The sequence below is a fragment of the Protopterus annectens genome, chromosome 2.part0 (assembly GCF_019279795.1).
Source record: "Protopterus annectens isolate FY-2018-M chromosome 2.part0, PAN1.0, whole genome shotgun sequence".
NCBI classification, from domain to species: domain Eukaryota; kingdom Metazoa; phylum Chordata; order Ceratodontiformes; family Protopteridae; genus Protopterus; species Protopterus annectens.
In genome coordinates, this window is record NC_056728.1 from 721,981,430 (window position 1) to 722,002,082 (window position 20,653).

The 20,653-nt window shown below is 38.9% G+C and overlaps 1 protein-coding gene across 3 annotated transcripts in view; it reads left to right on the forward strand.

Annotated features, from left to right (window-relative positions):
• SVEP1 (sushi, von Willebrand factor type A, EGF and pentraxin domain containing 1) overlaps positions 1 to 20,653 on the forward strand; it is a 2,252,988-nt gene that overhangs the window by 1,958,133 nt on the left and 274,202 nt on the right. For all 3 annotated transcript variants that reach the window (XM_044061036.1, XM_044061037.1, XM_044061038.1), the window contains one exon: positions 13,548 to 13,643. In XM_044061036.1, the coding sequence (XP_043916971.1) occupies positions 13,548 to 13,643 (96 nt within the window). The remainder of the gene's footprint in view (positions 1 to 13,547; positions 13,644 to 20,653) is intronic.

The following is a 20,653-nucleotide window of genomic DNA, read 5'->3' on the forward strand; positions in this document are numbered from 1 at the left end:
ATAGTAAAATAAAAGTTAAATAAAACTTCAAAGCCTCTCAGTGAGAACACCTTTTAATTGGCCCTCCCCAATTACCATAGTAACAGTAGATGCATCCATTTTGGGGTGGGGTGACATTATCTGCACATGATGGTCCAGAGTAAGTGTACTCAGCTAGAAGCTACTCCATGCATCAGTGTACTTGAGATAAGAGCAATTCTTCTGCATTGCATTCACTTCGGGACTCACTCCCCCAGGGTGCAATTTTCATTCACTTAGACAAAATGGCAGTGGTTTGGGTCATTATACAAGGAAGAACATTATCTTATCCCCTTTGCAGAGAAGCCATAAAGATTTTGAAATGGACCTTAAGATTCTATCCCTTTCATGTAGCTGTGTGCCTACAAATGAACATCCAGAGTGACCACGGACAGGTTGAGCAGACAAATACTGATCCTTCAAGAATGGTCTCTCAAGAGCAAAACAACATGGAGGATATTTGGGGCAGACCCTGTTGCAATCTATTTGCTTCACCATTCAACACCCAATGCAGAGACTTTTTTAGGTACCAAGAGATGCATATGAACCTATACCTACTTAAAACAGGTGGCCAGTCTTGTTCTGATTCTGTTGCCCAGCATACTGGTGGCATGTAATACATTCACAGACTTGCCCCAACTCAGTTTTGGGCCTGTATGTTCTTTATCAAGGAACAGTCCTCTAGGAGCTATAGCTCATAGAATTGTTTCTTCTGGTAGCTCCTGTAGTTGTACACAGTTTTTTTTTCAGGTTAATATCACAAAGTTCATAGAGCATGTTGCTTTTCTTTGTAAATTCAAGGTTGCAGTCCCTTCCCAGCAGTAAGAGGGCCTCCAAGGAGGCAGGTCCTTTCCTTAGATGATGCATTTATAAGATGCCATTTAGAAGAACATCTAGCCTTTCAAAGTCACTGAAACACTTAGGGGATATACCAGGCTAAGGATAGGCTCAACTCATTGGCCATAGTCTCCTCCTTTAGGGTATTAGACAGCACTGGGTCCATATCACCTAGAGGCACAAGGTCCTCCTTTAAGGTATTAGACAGCACTGGGTCCATATCACCTAGAGGCACAAGGTAATCTCCTATGCAGGACAGGTCTTGCCTGGGCTGTATAATGTGAGTTTTCTGCTTTCTGTAGCTCTTTGTCGTGCCTCGTCTGCATCAGGCTTTGAGAAGGACAATACAGTGTCTTTAACTTTTTTTTTGTTGGGGTAGCATGGCACTAAGGTTGGCGATAGGGTAGCATGTGATTTGGGTGACTCTGATGTGCATGGCAGGCAGTTGATGAAACAGTCTTTTATTTGTAGTTACGGAGATAACAGGGAGCCAGATGTAATTTAGTCTTCTTTTTTTTTGGGGGGGGGTGATATGTTTGTGGGTGTTTTTCCCAGACTGGCTGTCTAGGAGGATTAAGTGGGAACTACGTCCTGCCAGTTAATGAAGGCCAAATGTCATCAACGAACCCAAAAGTTTTACCATAATGTGCTACCTGCTTGGCAGATTCAGTCTTCAAACAACCCTCCCTCCATACAGTTTGGGTAGAGGAAGGGTTATTGTCCACTCCCATTGTTTTGCTTCATCAGGATCACATACCTTTTTGTTTATAAAATCTCATTTCTGTTTTACCATCACTTCAAAGTGCTCAGTTTTCTGTATCATGATTTTGATGTTTGTCTTACACACACAAGATGCAGGGTTTAAGTCTTGCTTGGGTTAATTGGCAAGGCTTAAAATGGCCCACAATGGCACATAGCCTAGTATAAACCTATGGATCTATGGAAACAATTGACCCCCCAGGTTTCCTATATGCATTCTCACAATTTCCTCTAATAATCAGATTCATCCAGAAATCCAAGATGTTGAAAGCAAATATCATACTTATAGTCCTGGTCTTGCCCCACCAGATATGGTTCCTCTTGTAGCTTCACCTAAAGAAAATACCTCTTCTCTTGATATAGCACCCCAATCTGCTGATCCATTTATCTGGGTTGCCTTACCTGAACTTTCACTCCCTTCATCTGACAACTTGGTTTCTTCACTTCCAGTGATGGGCAGAGATCCATCTTTTCCTGAAGATGTTGTCAGTTTTCCATCTGCTTCTCAGAACGCTTTAACATGAAAAATATATAAAGAGAAATGGAAAAGGTTTATCTAATTGGTACCAGCTAAAAGCATAGTCTCTACATCAGTTACCATTTCACAAGTACCTACCATTTTAGTCAATATCTTCCAAGAAGGGTATAGTTATTCTTCAGTTAAGATTCATCTAGAAGGTATTTCATCTTTTCAATCTGGTTTCCTGTCATCCTCCTTAGCATCAGACAAGACATGAAAAGCCTTTTTTGAAAGGAGTGTTTCATTCTCGACCTCCCTTTTTCAGGCCTGCTCCTTCCTGGGTTTTACATTTTGTACTTAAAAGCTAAATAAACCTCCTGAGCCAGCCAATGATATTGATTTAAAAATGTTGATATGGAAGACAATCCTTTTAACAGTCATTACTTCTGCAAGGAGTATTTCATCAATGTTTGCCTTATCCTCACAATACCCTTATCTGATTTTTCATCCAAACAGGATTACATTTAGAACTACAGCAATACCACACTGTAGAAAGCACCAGAAGTAGAAAATAGAACCACCAGCTAGTAATCCACAGGAAATTTATTAAAACACAACCTGACGTCTCAGCTCCACAAGCCTTCAAGGAGTATAGGCTCCACAAGCCTTCAAGGAGTATACTCCTTGAAGGCTTGTGGAGCCAAGACGTCAGAGTGTGTTTTAATAACTTTCCTGTGGATTACTAGCTGGTGGTTCTATTTACATTTAGAACTAATCTGACTTTTATTCCTAAGGTAATTATGCATACCAATCTGAAGCAATCCATTAATCTGACAGTATTCTTTCCTAGATATGAAAATAAAGGGGAATATTTATTACAATGTTTGGATGTCCACAGGCAGATTTGTTTCTATCTGCATCACACAAAAGATTTAAGGAAAGACAAGTGGTTGTTTGTCTTCTCTTCTGCCAAAAAAAGGCCAAAAGGTATCTAAAATTACACTTTCTAAATGTTACATGATCCCATTTTGCAGTGTTACATGGTCCACCTTATGTACTTTTGCAAAATGTTGTGGCCTCAGCACACTTTCTAGGGCTCAGGCTTGCTTTGGAACCACCATTTTTAAAGGCTTGCTGGCTTAGGATGCCCAAGGTTATCTTGGGATTCTGCCCACCTGTTTAAGTGTCCAGTGAGGACTAGGTTAAATGCATAAGATATGTACATACCAAAACAATGGATTTAACTTGTCTCTGTCAAGACATGGGAACACTCCTGCCCACTATCCACCACCAAACGTTTATTCCTGAGGGACCTCTAGGAATTTCTGAGACCTAGTCATATCCTTAGGCTTCCTTCTGCTGATGAATGGCTATTGTTTGTGTGTTTATGTGTAATACTTTCTTCTATGAGAAAATATGGCTGACAATTTTTTACACAATCTGGAGGATCTTCCAAGAGTAGGGAGTTACTGGACAGGGGAGGAGATTGACCTTGTGAGGAGATTTATTGCCAAAAAAGAAGGAGCCATGGCAACCAGTCCACCTATGCCAGTTTCCAGAAAGAGACCAGATGCACCTGTTGTTCTGGTAAGTATATAACTTATGTTTTTTGGTTAACTACCAAGACAGATTTGCTTTCAGTAACACAAGATACTATAAGTATAGTTCTGCTATACTGTATATAAATATTTCTTATATTAATATCTCATATTTGTTGCAGTTTCAATGCAGAATAACAGTTTGTTTGTCTTTTCAGCTTTTCACGGTTAGGGTCACCACAGCGGAACTCCGGTCCGCTAATGATTGGTAGTAGATTTTTTTTTTTATGGTGCCGAGTTGCCAACCCAACGCCCAACCTTCAGTGAAGGCACACCCATTCATGCATGTCTTGCAGAATAACAGTATGAGGTTTAAATTCACAAAATAACATCACTGATATCCTTGATGCAAAATACAAAACTTTTGTATTAGATGTCTGATGCCCACAGACTAGACAACTGATAGCAGTGGTCTAATTTTCTTTAGTGCAAACTAAGATGCATTTAAAGACTTTTTGTATGTCAATATGCATTCACATAATTTCATACTTGGCTTCCTTAACCACTCAGCTGAAGAAAATAGAGTAATCTTTCTCTTATCGGCATTTGATTTGGTGGATCATTCTATTTCTATAGACCACTTAGAACATTAGTGTGGTGTGATTGACCTTCACCTGGTCAGCAAATTAGCAGTAGTAATGCTTTACTAGTCAAATGAACCTATGAACCTATGAACCTAAATACTATTTACATTCCTTCCTCATTTGAGCTAATTATTAATCCCTGATTAAGTATGGCTCAATATGATTAATTACCCAAATCACAGTTGGCTCCAATGCTGAACTACATGATGGTTGTTGTTTTCCCACTGCCCCTCCTCAGTACAAATGTTTCCCTCTGCATTGATTTTGCTTAGACCTTTAATATGTGGGCAGATCATTATCCTCCTTGGAACACCAGCTTCCTTAGGTATGCACATGAATAATTTCAGTTTGATCAACACTTTTCGTACTGTTGTGCACAACCCCTTTAATAAGCCCAGTAATATATCCAGATATTACTGATAGACAGAATGGATCTTTAAAAATGACCCATATTATGCAGTTCCATCACTGTCCTTGAAGAAAACATTAAGGATCATGTGATTTATGAGCATATATTAAACCGCTATTACACAATGAGTTGTCTCTGCTTTACCTCACCATGCATGTTAACCTGACTGTAAACCTTTTTCAGTGTACCCTATGGATAATAGAGATTTGTGAAAGTAGTTGCTCCTTATTGTCCCTAATGCTAAAGTCCAAACAGGCAAAATGATAGAGCTGTAATCTCTGAAAACAGTCTTTGTCAGACCACCATTGTCTGCTCTACAAAGAATTGTGATAATCCTTCCAAAATTCCAAATAAATAGCAAAATTCTATTTGTTTGGGATACAGCAAGAAAAATCCACTACCCATCCAAAATGTCTTTCTGAAGAAGATTAAAGAGCTAGCTCTTGAAAGCATTTTAACCGCACACACACACACACACACACACACACACACACACACACACACACACACACACACACACACACACACCCATGCACCGACAGACACAGATACTACAGATAAATACATGCAAGCACACACACACACACACACACACACACACGCACGCACGCACGCACACACACGCGCGCGCGCGTGCGCACACACTCAACATCCAGCCTTCTGTCTGCTCTTTCTTATATCCTAATGTGATGGACTTTTGTTGTTGTGTGACAATTATTTGCAGTAAGTGCATAGTTATTTTGTGATTGCTGTCATACACATATACTGAGCAAATGTGAAAACTGAAACATCATACTCTTTTCTTACATTTTTTATATTTTTGATATTGCTTGTAACCGTAAGATCAGGATTATAAGTTTGAGAGTTAACACAGTGGATTAATGCTATGAGATGTTAACAAACTGCTTCCTACGATATGGAGTTTGATTCTCTCAGCCTCCATTTATCTACTGTGATACCCTGGTGCTTGATTAAGTGACTTAAGCAGACAATTCTTTGGTGCAATTGGGAAATGGGACTATGCTTGTATGTGGTCTTCTGGACAGAATGCCTTGTAACTACCAATTAACTACTTCTATAAGTATCCCTTTACTTCTACCTAATGGTGCCACTGAAGCTCGATTCCAGAACTGACGTTAACTCTGTCCTTATCCTCACTGTCTTATCAACATATCTCATTACAAAGGTTAGAAAACTTTTATTAAACCTTCCAGGTAAATGTGCTACTTCCCATACCATCCTGAATCTCTTCTTCTGCAATATAACCTTGTCTATAGTAGCTTTCCTTTTCCTCAGGGATGGCTCCTCAAACATGGAAGCAGGTTGAAAATTTTCCCAAAGTTTCAACCCAGAAATTCTGTTGACATTAGCCATATATTGCTTATACTAGTCAAATATTTCAAATAATGATTTATTCTCATATCTTGAAATTAAATAGCAAATACCTTCTCCTCTTAAATTATGAACATAATTTTTACAGGGCTACACCAATAATACAGTTATCCTTATGTCATGAACTTCATCTGCTCTAAAATGGGTACAGGACTACTGATAGGGGCTCTTTTCACTGACTTTAAATACACATTTGACATTGTCATCAGTAACATCGCTTCTTCACTTTTCACTTTCATGAATAGTCTATTAAATGGTTTAGAAACTACTTGGCAAACAGAATTGGCCAAATTAACTTCAACAATACTTATTTTAGGTCAACAAATGTGCAGTGTGAAGTGCCACTAGTTTAGGTTTGGGATCATTTGTATATTCTGTTTGGCATAATGGTTAAGGTCTTCACCAAATAGATAGAAGGTACAGGATTGAGTCTCATCTTGGGTTATTGGCTAGGCTTAAAATGGCCCTTCAGGGCAGTTATTCACCTAGGAACATAATTTAACCTCTCACCTACCAACCACAATGTGAGTCTGCCTGCTGATAGCCTTTGTCTTCTTAGCTTAAGGAACTCTGCTACCACAATCCTAAAAACATTTCAAAATATTTTACGTTTCTGGCATTAGTGCAAGACATCATATTTTCCTGTTTCAGCTAGGGTTAATGCTTTAGGGGGGACATGTTTAGCAATGCAGTGCGGCTATTCCTCATCTAGTCTGTTGTAGTTTTGCCCCTTTTTGTTAATATTTTTCATTACTCAAAGATATAATCTGCAGTGTTGTCCTTTCCTTTCTTGTGAATTACGTTAGATTTGTTAGACATTAACATCAGAGGCAACATTTCTATGCATAAACTTGAACTGGATCTAGGTTTATGAAAATTTCTCAATGGACTGGTGATTTATCAGAAAAACAAAGTTTTCAGAGACAGAAAGATAAGGAAGTGCTCACATGCCCATGTTATGACTGGTGTGATGATATGAGATAGTGCCATCTGTGCCAGGGAGAGTAGGACAGTGCATGCTTAACATATGCCACCATAGCTAGCTGGAATTTTGTAAAGAATTTTAAGTCATTTGATTATCACACTGATTTGTACAGATGTGTGTGTTAAAAATGTATCTGTAAAGTTGCTTGTGTTAAAATGCATTAACAGTGGGCCGTACTGGACAGAAAAGAGATATGGATGTATGTCAGACAGTATTATTATAACTGATTAAATGTATTTGTTTTAATAGAGAATTCTGGAAGGGTAGAGGTTAATCTCAGTCCAGCTAATTTTTTTTTATAAAACAATAGGTTGAAATGTAAATGGGTTGCTTTAAGCCATAACGATTTTATCTTACAGGTCTGATTGCAGCTAGGAAAAAAAATGTCTGGGAAAACCAAGACTAGGAATCTGCTACCCTAAAAGGGTGGAGGTTTTGAAATTGTTTTATAGCTTTCAGATGCTGCAACAGATCTTAGCAAAGTTCTTTGTGTGTATTGTACCAGATTCAGGTGACCAGATGTGATGTCATTCTATAACCAGCACTGAAATTATTTTTTTAGATATTAGTGAGACATATGACAGAACTCTTGGAGCAGCACTTTGTTTCTCAAAACCTGAGAGGAAAGAAGTCTCACAGATATCTCATGCAACCACACATCTCATTTTGTCTTGCTGTAGTAGACAACTCAACACTCATCATCTTGCCTTGCTGTAGTAAGTAACTTAACTAGGGAACAGTAATTCTTTAGTCAGTCAGGAAAATATAGTGAGATTAGTTAAGTATTGTTTTTCTGCATCTGTGTGAATCTATCCAACTGGGCTATTTTTATATCTCCTGTGATTGAAACTCTGGTGTTTATTGTAACTACAAGGCACGCTGGAACACACACCAAGAAATCTCCAAAGGAACTCCAGGCAAGAGCAGAACTGAAGTCAAACTTGTTAAGCAACAATTTATTTCCACAAAGCTTCTCGTTCAAATGATAGCCAAACTTCTTCAGACAAACAGAGCAAACAATACCACACCCATATTGTTTGTTTTTCTGAAGATGTTTGGCTATCAGTTGAACGAAAAGCTTTGTGGAAATAAATTGTTGCTTAACAAGTTTTGACTTCAGTTCTGCTCTTGCCTGGAGTTCCTTTGGAGATTTCTTGGTGTGTGCTCTAGTGTGCCTTGTGGATTTAACTGGAGTTTCTTTGTTATACCCATTTAATTGTAACTACATATTCAGTATTCTCATGATTTCTATTTCATTTTTTTTATTATTAAATATTTATATACCTTTCATTGTGGCTGGTCTCTTAGAAAATACTTTTAATATCTTAAGAGTACTTATGCTTATTTTAGTGACACTGTGGCCACTCCTGAAAGCCTTGCTGCATTGGCCAAACTCTACCATTTGTATTAGTATTAATTTTACTCAGTATAATTGAGTACCCTTGTGAGAGCCTTAGAATAGCTGACTGGTGGCATTATAATTACCGTATAGTATGAGCAGAGGGAGCACAGCTGATATATCTGTGCTAGCCTTTCCCAGGTGTGTGTGCGCATGTGCATGTGTGCATGAAAATCAAATATCTAAGTGTGTGTGTCAGCTACTTGAAACAGGGACACAGATCTCCAAAGTGCTCAGTGTGGAGTCTTGTTTGGGGCCTGGAAAGAGAGAGAGAGAGAAAGATTCTAGCCCCAGGTCTGGAGTGTGCTCCCTGTGTGCTCCTAAGGGAAATTGTGCTTGACGCAGAGACCTGCATATAAAATACTCTGTGTATCCATTTTTGTTCCTAGTGGCAGTTCCACTCTGATGTCAGTAGTGAGGATTGAGATTCCTTGATTACTTGCCCGTAGTAGGGACTGTCACAACTGGATGGTCATTTTCAATCTAAAAATGTATTTTTTCAACCTCTATGAGTGGTTTATTTGCCTAAGCAAAAAATATTGTATTCTTGTACATTCTGAAGTTGTCTGTACTCTGACTGCTGATTTCCTCCCAGGGCATGTGAATCAGTGGTCAGAGCACAAGTGCGGATGGGAGCCAGAGCTTTTTGAAGGCTGCCCAGTTGTTGTATTCTGGGCAGGACACAGCCTAACTAGCCAAAACCTACTCCAACATTGAGTACTTTACACATCTACTGTTGTAGTAAGTGCAACTTACACAACTGCTCTTTTCCCTGTAACAGTCTGGAGTCTTCATCACTTATTGCATATACTTGCCTGAAGTTTTCTTAGACTTCTAGCTGCAGCAACTTTCACAGATTAGTAGAATCAAAACATGAATATTCATGTCAGAAATTAACCTGTAGCTTTCCTCTCTGGCTTTTTTCTTGTTGCTAGTTTCATTATGACCTTCATTCTTATTACCCATTTCTTTGTGCTACCATGAGGAAGGCTTAACTCAAAAAGTTTCTGAATCATGCCAAGTCTTTCAAATTCAGAGACCACTTTGCCAATTAGGTTTTTCCCTCATGAAACCAGTTTGATGCTAATGTAGCAGTCTGGTGGAGTTACTAATGCTTATAAGACATGTGCTGTCCCTCAAAAATGTCCATGGATCCAGATTTGCTCTATTAGGAATAACTGACCACCGTAAAAAATATGACAGTCAACCATTCACTCCTATGGGTGTACTTGCAGTGCAGGTGAGTTCACTGTAAATGTGGAAAGAGGTGTGTGTGTGTGTGTGTGTGTGTGTGTGTGTGTGTGTGTGTGTGTGTGTGTGTGTGTGTGTGTGTGTGTGTGTGTGTGTGTTGTAGCATATATATTGGTAAATGGGTGAGCGTTGGGCTTGCTTGTGGATGTAAGGGGTGTGTGTATGTGCATAGGAATGTCATAAAGTAGAGTGTGTGTGTATGTGTATGTGTGCGTGTGCGTGTGCGTGTGTGTGTGTGTGTGTGTGTGTGTGTGTGTGTGTGTGTGTGTGTGTGTGTGTGTATGTGTGTCTAAATGTGTATGTGCATGGGTGTCTGAAAATATGTGCATGCACATTCGTGTCTGTGCGTATATGAAAGATGCCTTTGCTAACATGATGTGTGGGCTGCACTAGAGCAGTCATATCTGACTGTGCAATATTCATTTCAGAGAGATGGTAATTAGTTGGTATAAAGTCTCATTGTGGCTGCACCTGTGTCTGAATTACATGTTCTCACAGTCACACTAACTGACAAACCTGAGTGTGAGTGGTGAGGATTTTAGTGAATCCTTGCCAGTCACTAACTTAGCAATAGCAACACACAGATACATCAAATATGTGGCGAAGCCAGTTCTTGACCAGCTCACTGTTTGTTATTTCAGTATAAACAAAAGAAGTTCAACACGTGTAATTTTAATGAGCATTCTTTAATTAGTAGCTGTGGGTCATGTCGTCACTTCAGCAAGTAGCATGTTTCTGTTAGTTACAGCTATGCGTTGTCAGAAAACACATAAGTATTTCCATCAGAGATTCTTTACCTTGTTAACCAGTCAAATTACAGGATTCACTAGGAACATCAGTATGTGGACTTATGTATATTAATGCTTTGGGCCCAGTAGGTGGCATAGCCAGGTAGCTTCAGAATGTTTCTGTGAGACAACTGAGGCCTAGAGCATAGCAGCTGTTTGCTTAGTGGTGGCTGGGATAACAGTCCTAGTAAGAGTTAATAATACCTTAGTCCTTCATACACCAGAAGCCCTCCCAGTGGTCAGGACACACAAACAGTGAACTGGCAAACACTGAATTGCTTTGTAACTAAATAACTTTGACAATTCTGGTAACAGAAAGAATGGAAACGGGAAACGAAGCTGGTAACAGAAAGAATGGACTGCAGAGTCATATGTGAGGATTTGTTACAACTGGAGACTTTCGCTTATATTGTGAGACTGTTCATTACGGACTGCAGCGTTCTACTAGAGGAACTGTCATATCTTGAGATTATTTCTTACATTGTGAGAGTGTCTACACTGTGAGACTGCCTTTATTGGTTTTTCCTGTTACCGGGGAACTTCATTTGGTTATAACTTTGACAATTCCCCAATACTACAGATAAAAATATTGAGGAAGTTGTGGTGTAAAAATGGGTTATCTAGTCATCAGTAAAGATAGAAGAGGAAAAGTTCGTATATAAACTTAAGTGGTATTATTGCGGTCGGAGTTTAATGAACTAACTTTTAGTTATGACACAGTGATACTTTGCCAGGGTACAAGACTAGTTTATCCAGCCTGCCTAGTCATAACAAGGAATATATCCAGGGAATAATGCTAGTTTCATTTAGTACTTTTTGCTGTGGCTAACACTGGCAAATAAATGTTCTATTTTGATCAGCACAATTTATTTGTAAAGCTGATTGTCCTATTTTCACACAGTTTGAGAATTTGTTATCCACTGCACCTGTTTACAATAAACAGACTGTGTCACAAATAGGCCCCAGTGATACAATACTGTTATCTCTGAAAAATAAAATAAACAGTCTATGACCTTACTATTATATTTGTCATCATGTAGGAAGTCTGGAATACCAGTCTGCATTGTACAAAAATGACATGAGAAACCCATAACTTGTTTGCTATTCCCACTTACATGTGAGCAGACATGTATTACCACTGGCAGAATATTTGCCATGTCCTTCCACAACATTTTTCTGCATTGAAATTCTGAATCTAATTACTTATGTCTGCCTGTCTGATAATAATATTGCAATATATTAACGGCTAGTCAGCATTCACCTTTTTCTTTTTAAGTTAAGCTATTAACTTACAGCAAGTCATTAGTTAAACTGGTTTCTGTTATGTTTAGGCACACAAAAATTATTATCATTAAAAAGATTTACCTAGAAAGCAGGTCATCTTAAATCACTTGATAAGAACATCGGGATGCATGCCTTCTTTTTTTCTTCTGTCTTCTCTCTGTCTTTCTCACTCTTCTTTATTTTTCTTAACCATTTACTCCTACCCAGTCCTCATATCCCACATATATACACTTAATGTGAAAGATATATATGTGAATCAGTTTTTACATAATGTCTTTCAAATCTGAATGTAGAGGACTATGAGTGGCTTGCCACTCATAATCCACTTATTATGTGTTCGAGACATGGATATCAAGAAATTCACCTTGAGAGTAAAGCTTGAAAGGTGAATCATGGCATCTATGTCGAGAATGCCTCTCAACTGTACAGATTTTCAGAGAATGCCCAGATTTTTGCCTCATATTTTTGGTCAGTTACTCATAAAAATTGTGTTTTTTTGACAACTCACTGGGATCATCTAAGGATTAAAGTCACTAAATAATGACATGTATTTGGTTTTCAGACTTCATATCCTTCAGAAAATGCATACTATTTATTTATTTAATAAGAAATTCCAACTGTGACAAAGCCCATTTTCAGCAGAAACCCAGTGAGAAACACTCCAGATGCCTATCTTTGGAATGTGAGAGGAAACTGGAGCACCCAGAGGAAACCCATGTGAATGCAAGGAGGCTATACAGACTCTGCACAGAAGGCACCCCAGCCAAGAATCAAACCAGAGAACCTCTTGCTGTAAGGCGATAACACTAACTGCTGCAAAACTGTGCCAGCCTGCTAACACAAATCCTGTTACTCTTGTAAACTTCTAAGTTTATAACAGCAATATTTAAAATGTGCCCCTATTTTTTGTGCCTTTGTGTCAGACTTTGTCAGGATTTCTTGCACTAAGAGGTTGAGAGGTACAAAGTTATGATTGGTGAGATGATCATAATTCTTTGTAGTGCATCGAGCTTGATCTGCTCCATGTACTATTAGTTACCAGGGAAAACAATTGATAAGTGTTTTGTTGGCTTTCAAAGCCATAAAATAACTTAGTGGACATTGCCAGAAAGGCAGTGTAATACTGTCCTTCATGTTTGCACTTATCTTTAATGCCTGTTTACTTTCTAGATTTTTGCACAATGTCCAGATTATCGCTTTGCACTTTTGGTTTGTCCCTCATAAAATCTGTGGTTTTCAGACAGGCCACAATGGACACAATGGACTGAAGTCACTAGAAATGACATACATTTGAGTTTCAGAGTTCATATCCTTCACATTTTGCAGACGAACACATCCTGTTATTCTAATAACTTTCTAATTTTTTTTTTTTACAGGAAGTTAGGGACATGTTAAATGTAAAGATTACAGGAAGAAACAAATCTCTTGCTGTGCCGCTGTCATTTGCTAGTCAATACAGGCAGATTTTACTACCTAGCATTAGATCTGATGTTAACAACATAAGCAGGAGGTGCTTAACAGTTGTTAAGGTCGGGTCTTGTACCACTCTGGCACTTAACTGGCCTGTCTTTTTCTAAATATCAAAGAGTAATCACTGTGCTCCATGCACTACGGACAAATTAAAGATAGAAGAGTATATAAAAGCAAGCTATTGCTTTACTCAACATATTTGTCATTGGTAGAAATATCTAATGATTTAAAATTTTGAGGTATACTTGTAACTACAAATATTATGTCTTTATTATAATTTTATGTATGTGTTGATCTTTTTGTTTACTTTTAGCTCAGTGCAGGTTTCCTTGCAAAAATGGTGGCACCTGTGAGAGACCTAATTCATGCTCCTGCCCTGATGGATGGATGGGACGATTTTGTGAAGAACGTATGTGCCATTTAAGCAATTTTTCCTACTGTGTATTTAGTAATGAAAATATTCAACATAATGCAATATAAAAACAGGTGGTAGCTTTTGAGAATAAAAGTATATATTTCATAGAATGGTCTTTTAAAGATTGCAAGTACTTTTCTTAAGCTGTCTTGTCAAGTCATCATACACTAAATGTTTCATTAAGTTTTTCAAAATTAGTTTTATTCACTAATCTAAAATTATAATGTTGCCAGTTTTAGACAGTAGTGCAAGTTGCCTTGGCAAGTGTTTTCCATTACAGTCCAAAGAGATACTTTAATTAGTCATCCAACCAAATTCAGGGACATAATTATTAACACAGTGCAGTGTTCTGTTAAAGTCACATTAATGGTTAACATATTAGTTCTTATTTCAGTAAGCTTGACTGAAGTGTGATGCTGGTAATTATATTTGTCATGTTGTAATTGTTGCTCTGGTAACTGTTTTGGTCATGTTTAGAGCCATAACATGTAAGTTAAACTGTCTATAAATGTTTGTTGGTGTCTGTGAGAAAACAAATATTCCATTTCATTCTCTCAGTACTATGTACCCTGTTCTTTATTGTTTATGTTTGTGTACTGTGTGTAGTACATTGATAATGGTTTGTATATACAAATACACACACACACACACACAACAACACACACACTTCCCAAGGCTGGCAAAATTATCTAGTTCCACGCAGCTTTCATCCTGGCAAGGTACTACTGCCACCAGTCTAGATTTAGCTAGGGACCAGACATACCAGTTTCCTGCTACTCTTCACTTGGCCAAATATTAATTATAAAAAAGATATCTCACTAAAAGTGGATACTGTGGTTTGCCAATCTGCATTATTTAATAATACTCTCTCTCTCTTTTCGGATAATAAATAACAACAGCTAAATAAATAACAGATACCAACCACAAACTCTTAAATGTGAATAAATAAAGCTTTACTTGGACAATAAATAAATCATGACAGTGTTAATACACATTAAATGTGCAAAGGTAAATAATATATAAGGAAAGGAAAATACCCAGTTGTATAGACACGAATAAGTAAACAAGAATCTAACTAATTACAGCTATATAACCTAACTGATTTCATCCAAAAAAACTAGGCGGAATTTATGGCTGACCATCCAACTATTGAGATTAAATTTGAAAACTGCCAGAGTGCTATTTTGTTTTAAATATTAGGAGAGCTTGTTCTACAAGTGTAGAATGCATTGGATTAATTACTTACCTTACCAATGAGCCTCATTTATTTGTTAATGTAAGGTAAGATCCTTGCTACAGGTGCCATTATTTCTATGGAGATTCAGTACCGGGCAGGGTCTTACATATGTCAAAAAACAAGGCAAAGATCATTGTGAAGGAGTATGTAGGAGATTGAGTACAAAGTGAGGGCTGCTAGTCTAGCTGAGTAAATAAAGGTCTTAAGGCCAGTGATCCTTTTTACTTCATAATCTCAGAGACCTCTCAAGTTGAGAAATATCCTCAGAAAGATATATACTGAAAGGAGCATTATATTCTATAGTGGACCTTACGAGATATGATTATAGAGAAACTAAGATGTCTTTAGCCCTAGAAAAGGTGCTTTTGAAAATTAGTTGGGCCAGATACAAGGATTTCTGAATTGTTGTGAAGACTTGATGTTCAAATGACTGTGATTTGCTAACATTGGTGCTGAAGTCCCTGATGCTAGTTTAATTTTGGAGGGTTATGTCATTTACATGATAGGAGGTGAGTGAATATTTATAAAATAGGACTACAGTACATTTTTAACATTCAATTTAAGGTCATTGTTAGAACACAAGAGTTGGCACAGCCAACAAGACCTTACTGAAGTAACCATGGGTGGGAAGATGAGCTAACAGATGCACCCAATATACAGTCATTAGAAAACTTAGCTAACCCCAAGCCTGAAACTTTAAACTGAATATTAGAAAAGTAGATGTCAAAAAGAATAGGCCCAATATTCAGCCCTGTGGAGCTTTCTGACGGTAGTAATTTTGCGCTTTGAGGAAGTTGTTGCTTTTTTTACTAAATGGGTTCTGTAAGCTAAACGGGCAGCTATCAAATGGATAAATAAGAATTTATATTGAGTTTAGTAATCTTATAGTGTCATAGATATTTTATAAGCCACTACACTTCATGACAATTCTCTCCTTGCCAGGACGCTCTGCCTTGTAGCACCTCCTTTCTCCAGGAGGACCATACCTGTTAGTCTCGGAGTAAATTTGTGGGTACACATCCAGTCACCCAGTTTAAGTTTAAAGGAAAATAGCAAGTCACACTGCTTAACATGTCAGAGAAGTTACTACAGAGGTTTGGGAGGCACTAGGTTATAAACTTATCCCCCATCATGTTTTATTTATCTGTTGGTGAAAATGTAGGTTCCTGATATGTGTGAAGATACCGGACTTGCTGAGAAATAGAGGTCTAGGACATTATCGTATCTAATGGTGCAGTAAACAAGACAGAGATCCCTCCTCAAAAGTCCATAAAACACTGAATAAAAGAGTACAGCTTCCACCCTTTTTGATAGCTCAAAGATTTTAGGCTGTGATCTTTTTGGTTAGGAAGCTTTGGGATCTTTCTGTTTGATATGTTTAGTGCGATATATTCCAAAGGGGCATTTTACTTGACAACTATTTTAAATACTGTAGTTTGTTTTCTTTACCTTGTGTTTTACTTGAATTCTGCTTTAACAGCATATTAAAACTTCAAAAGAGACCACAGCTCTCTCTCTCTCTTCTGAGTCAGGCAGAAATTAGAACTGAGTCAGGCAGAAATTAGAACTGATTAATTAAGGACTCATTCATAAGACAGAGGAGGTCACTTAAGGTTAATCATTTGTTAACTGAGGGGTGGAGCTAGGAACTAAACCTTCTATTTAAGGGGTAAAATAAAACATTTCTGAGCCTTACCAGAAAGGTTCATCCAGACTCTGCTACACTTTGCTGTGAAGGAAAGGTTAGTTTGCTTTTATTTTTTGTATTTTGTATATTTTAAATACTGTAGTTTGTTTTCTTTACATTTTGTTTTACTTGCATTCTGCTTTAACAGCATATTAAAACTTCAAAAGAGACCACAGCTCTCTCTCTCTTCTGAGTCAGGCAGAAATTAGAACTGAGTCAGGCAGAAATTAGAACTGATCAATTAAGGACTCATTCATAAGACAGAGGAGGTCACTTAAGGTTAATCATTTGTTAACTGAGGGGTGGAGCTAGGAACTAAACCTTCTATTTAAGGGGTAAAATAAAACATTTCTGAGCTTTACCAGAAAGGCTTATCCAGACTCTGCTACACTTTGCTGTGAAGGAAAGGTTAGTTTGCTTTTATTTTTTGTATTTTGTATATTTTAAATACTGTAGTTTGTTTTCTTTACCTTGTGTTTTACTTGCATTCTGCTTTAACAGCATATTAAAACTTCAAAAGAGACCACAGCTCTCTCTCTCTCTCTTCTGAGTCAGGCAGATTTTTTTTTTCCGCCCTCCACCCAGTCACAGTTGTTTTGTTAAATACCACTGTCTTTCTAGTTGCCTGCCTCTTATGTTAATCTGACCATATAGCTCATTTCCTCTCTACTTTCACTGGCTTGTGTGAGTAATCACTAAATCAAAAACCCCTCCCCTTCAACTATTTAAATTTATTGGCCATCCTACTGTATTCCATAGTACCAGAATACAAAAGTGACCACCCCTTTCAACCCATCTTGCTGTTTTAAAAATAGTAATTCTCCACTAAACCTTAACTTTTTAAACAGGTAAAACTTAAGTTACCTACTTTCATGTCTAACTTCTCTAGTGCATACTGCAGCGTGCATTTTTTTTCATCTTACCTTTAAGCATCCCTTTGACTAGCACTTTCTCTAATACCTGCTGGAAAGCACTAGGAAGCCTTAAACTGCTACAAGCACTCAACTCTCCTTGTTAATAAGGAGAAATTAATAGTAGGCACTAAACAGCCTATAATTGCAAAGTACCTTGCTAAGGTAAGGGAAAACAGCTCCTGACTTTACAAAAAAAAAAAAAAAAAAGCACCAAACCAGGCATGTCTAAGGGTCAGCTTCCGGTGATTTCTCCTGTCCACCTCGTGAATCTGGGCATACTGGGACAACCCTCTCCTCCTACTACCCAACACTACAACCTGTGAGAGATGCACTTACATAGCCAAAATGGAAGCAAAGCTTTCTCCACCCAAGATTGTGCTAGACAGTCAAGAGAAGAAGGTTAACACCCGCACTACACCTCAAGCAACACATAGCCCTTCTAAACCCACACCAACACCCACATATAGCAACACTAAATCCACATATGCAGATGCCCTTAACTGTAACCTGCCCAAGCAACAAGGACCTCTGAAGCTGAAATGCAAACAAACACCAATCACAACCAAAGTGTCACATAGTTCACAACACTTGTGTGCCACCCAGCAACAGCCCCTAAGGCAGGACAATGTACCTAACACTTAAGTCATAGGTGACTCTATAGTCCAGCACACTGATGTCCCTCTCACCAGGTTGAACAAGGAGAAAATTATAGTCAGCTGCCTGTCAGATGCCAGGATCCGCCACATAACACATGCACTCAAGTCACTCCACAACAAGTACAAATATGACTCTGTCATTGTCCATGTTGGAGTGAATGACTTGAGACGTACCTCCCTGGACTACATGAAAAGAGACATGGAAGAGCTCTCAGATCATGTGGCCCAGGCAGGTATGACCCTAGCCCTGAGTAGCATCCTGCCTTCGCCCAGAATGATACAGCAATATAAGGACAAAATGATTGACTTCAACAATTGGCTAAGCTTCTGGTGTCATTCAAAGGGGATCCAGTATCTGTCTGCCTGGGACAACATGACTGACAGACCACGTTGCTTTGCCAGAGATGGTCTGCACCTGTCACCCCTGGGATTCAGGTTACTGGCTAAGGCTCTTGCGACCCCTATAGTGCCTTTTTTAGGCAAAGTTCAAAGGACAAAACCACCACTGTAACAGGTACAAGCATACAAAATCTGAAGGTAATGCCACTCAATGATAGAAGTCTAAACCTCAAAATGCACTCTCTCGAGGCACTCCTAAAAATGGAGAACATCGATATCTGTGCAGTTACTTAGACCTGGTTCAAGGCTCCAGAGAGCACCCCTGCAATACCAGGCTACAACTCTTACCACACTTTTTGGCCAACAAAGCAGGACCGAAACACTAAAGGTGGAGGAGTGTCAATATTCACCAAGGATATTCACACCACCAGGCTAGTTGCCCAACACAATGAGTCTGAAATTCTCCAGGTGCAACTAACACTAGGTAAGACTGCAATCCAAATTGTAGCTTGCTACAGATCCCCCACCATACCCCAAGATTCTCACTACACCTTTCTAAACATACTGGAAAATATTAAGATAGAACCAAACACCCTAATACTGGGTGATTTTAACTACTCTGCCATTAACTAGGAAAACTACTCATGTACCAACACCTTTGCTCAACGGTTCTTGGAATTCATAAATTCCAACACCCTGGATCAACTAATCCATAGTCCCACCAGGGGCTCCAATATCCTAGACCTGGTCATTACCAACATGGGAAATCGATGCTCCACACCTACGGTCACCCCCTCGTTAGTCAGGTCTGACCATAAGCTAATCACCCTTAACATCCACATCCCACCCCCCAGTAAGGAAACCCCCATAAAAAACTTCTCCAAAGCCAACTTCATGCTACTCAAGTCAGAAGTGACAAACTTCATGACACCCATGCAGACGAGAGCTGAAAGTTCAACTGCTGAATCCTACACTAAGGCACTGTACGAGCACATCCACTCATACATAAATCATGCCATCCCAAATAGAACCAAGATGCTCTCATCCAATAAAAAGAAGCCAATCTGGTGGTCCCCTGCCATAAACAAACTTTACAACAAAAGGAAGAAACTGTTGCAGAAAAGAGGAAAATCCCAGGATGCAAAAAACTTCCTTACCAGCCTCAGTAAGAAACTGAGATCCCTCATAAAATCCTCCAAAGCTAATTATGAAAATAAAATTGCCAAAGATTCCAAAGACAACCACAAGGCATCTTATAACTATGTCAAGAATCTAAATGGCAATGCTCAGATCTGCTCTGAGCTAAAACAGAATGGCATTAAATATACTGATCCCAAGGATATTGCCAATATCCTGGCAGATTGAGTCAGTGCCAACTTCACCCCCTCTCACCCCCTAAATGGCCCATCTCAATACTGGAAGATTGCCAAATTCCGGTAATAATGGCCACACAGGTAAAAAACGCACTCTCCAAAGCTAAGAATACAGCATCCATGGGACCAGATGACATCCCGGGCTGTGTACTACATGAATTACAATATGTACTGGCACCTCACCTAAGTGTCATGCTTAATCATAGCCTCACCTCAGGTTTTGTGCCCACTGAGTGGCGCTGAGCTACAGTTATCCCACTCCACAAGGGGGGATCCACCTTGGATCCCGGAAACTACCATCCCATCAGTCTGACAAGCCTTATCTGCAAGGCCATGGAGCGTATTATCATGGAACTTATAAACAAAGACATTGGCAACCTTCAAACACTGGACCCCACCCAGTTTGGGTTCGTGAAGGGCTGATCTTGTCTCCTGAACCTGATTGACTTCTTTGAATCAGTCTCCAGAGCCATGGACAAGGGTAAGGTGGTACACACAGCCTATCTAGACCTTGCCAAGGCCTTTGACACCATCCCCCACTCTGGAATCATAGATAAACTTACTAAGCTGGGCATTAATCCCTACGTCACCCAATGGGTTGCTAACTTGCTTACTGATAGAACCCACACTGTAAAAGTAGCCAATTCCAAATCCAGCTCCAGACAAGTGACAAGTGGAGTACCTCAGGGTTCAGTCCTGGGACCGCTCTTGTTTGGCATCTACTTCTCTGAAGTACAGGCCAACACTAAGGGACTCTGGATAACAAAGTTAGCAGATGACTGCAAACTGGGAGCCATT